The sequence below is a fragment of the Odocoileus virginianus genome, chromosome 12, assembly GCF_023699985.2.
Source record: "Odocoileus virginianus isolate 20LAN1187 ecotype Illinois chromosome 12, Ovbor_1.2, whole genome shotgun sequence".
NCBI classification, from domain to species: Eukaryota; Metazoa; Chordata; class Mammalia; order Artiodactyla; family Cervidae; genus Odocoileus; species Odocoileus virginianus.
In genome coordinates, this window is record NC_069685.1 from 66898580 (window position 1) to 66905108 (window position 6529).

Sequence of the window (6529 nt, forward strand, 5' to 3'; positions counted from 1 at the left end):
CCTGGCAGCATCCTTATCTGCAGATGGGGGTGGGGGGGGTGAGGCCGAGCTCCCTGGGAACACGCGTGTCAGGGCACGGTCACCATTCCAGCTGCTTCCCTCCCCTCAGACACAGAAGCTGCTGCAGCAGAGAATTAGGTGAGGTCCCCGCCATCCACACTGGGACCCTCCTCACTGCCCCACGTCAGAGGCATGGGCCCTGGCCGGCGGGCATCTAGGGAACGCAGGCAAATGTCGGGAAGGAGACAGATGGCCTGGCCCTGGCAGTCCCGCCTTCGCCTCCAGCCACACGCCTCAGAGGGCTCAGAGAAGCCGGCTGGGCAGGCTCCCAGAGCTGAAACTGCCAGGAGCTGCAAAACCCAGCAGGAGACACAAGGTGCAACCCTGGAGGGCTTTCAGAGCAGGATTCACCAAGGGCCAAAGGGGAGGGGGTGGTGCAAGTTGTCAGACGACCTCCTCGGCTGGGAGCCCACCCTGTGTCACCCACAGAGCAGGTGCTGAAGGCAGGCGAGGGGCTGCGAGCTCCGGAGATGGCCTGCGGGGAGGCCCCCCAAACACACCACCCCAACAGAGCCCCACTGGCTGGAAACTCCCACCTCCCCCAGCAAGAGAACACAGTTTCAGACGACAGGTCTCCACGAGAAGCTCTCCTTTCCTCCTTTGTTGACAATGTTCACACGTACTCTCGCGGGTGCTGAGGGCCAATCCAAGCTGGTTAGCCTGGCCAACAGCTGGCCAGACGGCGCTGGTGCCCGGCAACCACAGGGCAATCCTCCAGAGCCCAGAGGAGCTGAGCTGCCTGCAAAGCGGTCTGCTCAATACTACCGCTTCCCCACACACGAGGGGCCTGGAGGATGAGGCTGAACCCCGCCACAGGTCCCAGCAACACAGCTCGGACAGAGTCAGCAACAAGATGAGCCCAAAACAAACAGGACGGAGCGCGGATGGCAAAGAGGCCCCTCCACAGAGCCAAAAATAGCCTCACTTGTTTCAAGAGGATTCTGACCAACCAAGCACACACAACTCCATCGGCAGAAAAAGAAAAGGTCAATGGAGTGGAAAACCACACCAGCTCAGCAGGGGCCGGGGACTCCGCCAGGTTCCCAACTGCCTCACCCCAACAACCCCAAATCCCGGTCCTGACTCCCACCACAAACTGCGCCTGGCTCTCGAAACCCCGTCCCATTAGCCCAGCGCCACACGGTGTCTGTACACAGGTGTGCACACGCGTTATACACACGGGCCCGAGGGTTTAATCTCGGGGCCAGGAGCCGGACCATGGACTGGGAGCCGAACATAAGCATGGGTGGGCAAGGGGGACGACAAAGCAGGGGTGAGACGCCCAGCGGTGAGGTCTCCCGTCCAAACCCGACAGATCAGCACGGGTGTGGCCCTGCTTCAGCCCCGGCTCTTTGGTAGCCCACTGAGTCAGAACTGCCTGTGGCCTCCCTTCCTCCTGGTTTGTATTTTTCACCTGCTCTGACTTGCTCTGGGGCTGCTGGCCCAGAGAGCGAACCCAACGCTCCTCCAGCCTGGGAGCAGCTGGCATCCCGTGGGTTCCCCGGATGTGTCGTGGAACTCTCCCAGGGCAGGTGGCGGGCACTGCCCAAGACATGGATCAGTCCCTGCTGAAGTACCCACCCAGAGGGAAGAGATGACACCCCGCCCCCCCCAGACCATCCCTGCTGCCCCAGGCGATCCTGGTCCAGACCCACAGAGAGGAAGCACTCTCACGAGAAAGCACAGGCTCCAGACCCGAAGGAAGGAGCCACCCCCACCATTCTGACAGACCACCCCTCCCACCCGCATCCCACTCCAGATGCTGGGAATCCGCTTTCAGGAGGAAAGCAGGGATGGAGTTTGTTCAGGTGGGGGAACGGGCGCGAATCCTTCCAGCCCACCACTGGCGCCTGAGAACCATTCCACAAAGTACCTACCTGCCCTGCACCCCGGCCTCTCGGGTGTGCCCAGCAGGCTGGCAGAGGCACTTACCTGCGTCTGCGTCCTGAGGCAGCTTGCCGGACAAGCTGTCCCCATCACTAGGCCAGATCTGCCCCGTCTTGCGGACACCCACGATGGTGGCCTCCGACACGACGACGGGGCCCTGGCGGTGCCGCTTCTGGCACTGGGGCGTCGGGGGGCTGCTGCTGTCAAAGGACTGCTGGGAGTTCTGCGAGGGCGAGCGGCTCTTGTCCCGGAACGGCCGGTAGGTGGTGGGGCTCGGGGACACGCGGCTGGACTGGCCAGAGGAGAAGTCCTCCTCACTGGACGTGAGGTTCTCGTTGGAGCTGCAGTCCGGCGTGTAGCCGCCTCCGCTGTCCTCGAAGCTCCGCGGGGAGTAGGACCTCCGCGGCCAGGTAAGACGCTTCTCCTGCTCCGAGGTGCTCTGGCTGCGCTGCAGCGAGCCCTTGGCCTCCCCTTCCACCATCATGCCCCCGACGTAGATGCTCTGGTAGGGCTGGTGCTCCAGGGGCGGCCACGGGGGCCTGCCGCCGCCGCTGCCGCTGCCGCTGATCAGGTTGTCCCTCAGAAAGCGCGGGTTCAGCTCGACGTCCTCATAGTCGCCGTCGAGGCCGCCGCAGCCGCTGCCCTCGGAGGCGCGCCCACGATGCGAGGGCCTGGGGGTGTCCGCGGGGCCCGGCCCGGCGCCCTGCTGCTGCGACTTCTTGCGCTCCATCTGCATGGCCTGGCTGCCCAGGGAGCTGATGCGGTCCGACACGTCTTTGTCGTTGACCTTCACCAGGCCACGCTCGTGGTGGAACTCGACGTTCACGTAGAAGGGCTTCTCGGTGTCCGCCGCCGCCGCGGGCTGACCGGGGCCCTTGCGGATCCTCTCGAAGTTGGAGCGCAGCGCCGCCACGCTGGTGGGGGGCCCGCGTTCGTCTCGCTCGGCGGCGGCTGCGGGCCCGGGCCTGCGAGCGGCCGCGGGCCTGGCCTTGCCCGGAGAGCCCTCCCCTTCGGGCCGGGCCTCGGGCTCGTCGGCGGCCGGCGGGTCGGCGCCCTCGGCGGGCGCGGGGTGTGCGCGCGGCGCGCGGGGCTCGGCCGCGCCGTCGGGGGGCTGTGCGGCGCGCCGGAAGCCCCAGCGCTGCCGGTCGTAGCTCTTCTTTTCCTTGGCCAGCAGCGTCTGCAGGTAGATCATCCGGAAGCGCTCCTGGTTCACCTCCTGCTCCAGGCGCCGGATGGAGGCCTTGCAGCGCTCCAGCTCCTGCTCGATGTCGCCCACCGAGCGCAGCTCCATGCGCGGCGGCTCCGAGTCCGGGAACTGCGCCTTCCATGCCTCGGCGAAGCCCACCGGGTCCACCATGGCGCGGCCGCGGCTCCTCACCTGCGCCGCTCGGCTGCGCGCGCCAGCGGGGCCGGCTTCAGCGACGGCGCAGCGGCCTCGCCAGGCCCAGCCCGGGACGCCGGGCGGCCCCCATGCCCACGGCGGGGCGAAGGCGGCGGCGGCGCGCGAACAATGCCCGCCCCCTCCCAGGCGGCAGGTGAGGCCGCGGCCGGGCGGCCGGCGCGCGGGGCGGGGCGAGGGGCGCGGGGCGCGGGGCGGGGCGCGCGCGGGGGAAGGGCGCGGGCCCGCGCGCCCGCTATTGTGTGCGGGGCTCCCGGCGCGCGCGCGCGCGCGCGGGGCGGAGCGGGCGCTGCCTCCGCTCGGCCGGCCCGCTAGCCCATGGCCGCCGCCCGCGCGCCGCTGTCTTCGAGCTCCCGCGCCGCTGCCCGGCTCCCCGCGCTGTGCTCTGCCCGCCCGCTCCCGCCGCTCTGTCGCGCGCCGCCCGCGCTCGGCGCCGCAGGAAGGGGCGGGACGGGGCGGGGAGGTAGGCGGGGCCGCGGCGCGGCTGATGGAGCGGTGGGAGGGGCCTCTTAAAGGGGCTTCTCCCCGCGCGGCGATCTGCACGCCCGCTCCCGCCGCTCTCTCGCGCGCCGCCCGCGCTCGGCTCCGCAGGAAGGGGCGGAGCGGAGGGCGGGGCCGCACCGCGGCTGATAGAGCGGGGCGGGGCCTCTTAAAGGGGCGGCCACCCCCGCCCCACCCCCCAACCCGGCCGCGGCCCTGCCAGCGGCCCCCGCACCTGGGGAAACTGAGGACCGGACGGAGACTTCTGTACCCCCGGGAACAGGTGCCCTGGATCCCGGCCAGCCGGGTGGCCTCTCGCTGGCGTAACTGGCTGAGCGCGCTCCCCAGCGGAAAGGTCGCCCGGCGGTCGCCTCCGGGCTCTGGGGTCCCGGCGTGACGGCTGAAACATCACGTAGAGGGTCCATAGGAATGTCTCCCCCCCCCCCCCCCACCCCGGGCTGCTCATCACGAACGTCTCCCTTCCTGCAGCCCTGACTGGGAATTTATCTGTCTTCTGCTTCCAAGGGGGGCCCCCGGCCTCCACTGGGCGCCCAGGGATGGGGGACGGAGGCGGACAGCACGGCCCCGGCGGGCAGTGAAACGGAGTCTGCTTTTGGTTCTCCGGAGAAGTCCGGAGATCTCAGACACACAGCGGAGTGGACACCGGGGGTGCGGTGGGGGTGGGGGGCCCCGAGGGCCGAGAAGACCCCGACCAGCCTTGCTGGGTGACGCGAAAGGAAATGGGATATGTCAGCCGGAGACCCCGGCTAGAGGCCAGGCGCCTCTGGACCGCTCGCGCCTGCTTCCCCGGGCGTTAACGTGAGAACCAGAATGCACACACACGCCCGCCCCCGCCTCGTGAGGGTTCTCTTACCCGAACCCCCCTCCCCCAGCTCCGGTGCCACCCGGAGCGGATGCCCTGACGTCTCATCTAGAGGGAACAGAGCCCAGGGCGGCCTGGCAGGGCTTCAGGTCTCTCCCCCGGAGGCTTGTGTGACCTTGGCAGTTCCCTTCCCCTCCTCTCTGAGCCGGTTTTTCATCCTCACGTGGAACAGTGTGTTGTGAGCACCGTGCGGAAGCTGCCGGATGGGGGGCAACCATAAAACCTGGGCTGTTCTTCCCGTGGTCGCCTTTCACGGTGGTGCCCTGGGAGCCTGGCAGGAAAAGCCCCGGGGCGGTGGGGGCGGGGAGGGGAGACTGGCAGACGCTTCCAGCCACAGCTCCTTGCTGCTCCCTGCAGGTGCTCTGCGCTGGGCTGTGTTCACCCTAGCGCTCCTCTGCCCAGCAGACAGGGCCCCGAGGGTAAAAAAGCCTGTTTTGCATCTGAGGAAGGAGGGCTTGAGGCCAAGTTGGTGGCTGGCAGAGCCAGGCAGGAACCCCAGCAGCGTTCATATCCTGAAGACCTCTTCTTCAAGTTGGGAGCAATAAACCCTGACCTCCCAACGCATGGCCCACAGCAGCTCACCATCGGCATTAGTGCTTTCCTCCGGCACCGCCTCGAGTGGATCTGGCAGAACCAGAACCCAGTGCCTCTGGAACCCCATTCCCTGGCAGTCAGCAGGGAGAATCCCAAAAGCATAAACTTTTTTTAACCCCTTGCTAACAGGGCGTATTTGTGGGTCGACCTGGGACAATATCATTAAGCACCAGGGAAGAAAAGAATACTTTGGGGGGGGGAGCTGCTGCATCTATCAGTGAGGTGTTCCTCTCTGGTTTGCAGGCCCCCAACTTGGCCCCACCTTAAATTTGTGTGCACTGGAAACTGACACTGTTCGGTTTGGGTTTGTACGCCCTGTTCTCTTGGCAGAGCAAGTGGCTTGCTCGGCACAAGGACACTGCAAGATAGTGGCTATCTCCCCGTGGGACAGCTGCTTCTGGCACCAAGGACATTCCTCCCCTCCCCATAGTCTTCCCTGGAAGCACCCCCGCCCTGGGTCTCTGCTCCTTCCCCGATGAGCTTTCTTATCATCTCTCCCTCCAGAGGAAGGGAGGGCGGAGGAGGAACGTGGGATCCATTTCCATTAACGCTCTGTGATCCCCACCCCATGTCTGTTCCCAACTAGATCTAAACTTCCAAGGACAGAGATCTGTCTGTCTTGTTACCAAGTGAACCCTCAGTGCTTACGACATAATAGATGCTCAGTCAGTCCTGTCCCCGCGGGAAAGAGGCGGTGGTGAGCATGCAGGAGGAAGGAAGGGGTGAGGCGGGCAGAGCCAGGCCGCGGCAGAGGTACATGGGCTGTGTGAGTGGACGTCCAAGAGGACGCAGAGGTCTGGGGAAGGCTGGCCTACGGGTATGACGCCTGAGCTGGTTCTGGAGATGGGGATGGACAGGCAAAGACGGGGAGAGTTCAGAGGTCCGGGTGTGTTTGAAGAACAGCTGGGTTGGGGCCAGGCTGACATGGCCTGCAGGAGGTCAGAACTGGGGTTTCACTCACAAAAACCATCACCACCATCAGTTAACAAACATTTCCATCACTCCCGACAGATTTTTTTTTTCCATCTAAAAACTAAAATGGGACAGGAAAATGGGATTGTCGGTGCTATTTCCCCCTTTCCACTTCCATCATTTTCCGGGATGAGGCTCTATAATTCATTTCAAAATCTCTTTCTCTCTCTCACACACACACACACAAACACACACACGCACACCCTCATGTACCCTCAGCAGCAGCCCTAGGGGTTCTTGAACCCAGGACCAGG

General features: G+C 65.5%; 1 protein-coding gene across 1 annotated transcript in view; it reads right to left on the bottom strand.

Annotated features, from left to right (window-relative positions):
- The window catches only part of BCR (BCR activator of RhoGEF and GTPase), an 88372-nt gene extending 84390 nt beyond the window's left edge, over window positions 1-3982 (bottom strand). The window contains exon 1 of the mRNA XM_070475690.1: window positions 1993-3982. Within this exon, the coding sequence (XP_070331791.1) occupies window positions 1993-3304 (1312 nt within the window). The 5' untranslated portion in view covers window positions 3305-3982. The remainder of the gene's footprint in view (window positions 1-1992) is intronic.
- Window positions 3983-6529: the final 2547 nt, after the last annotated feature.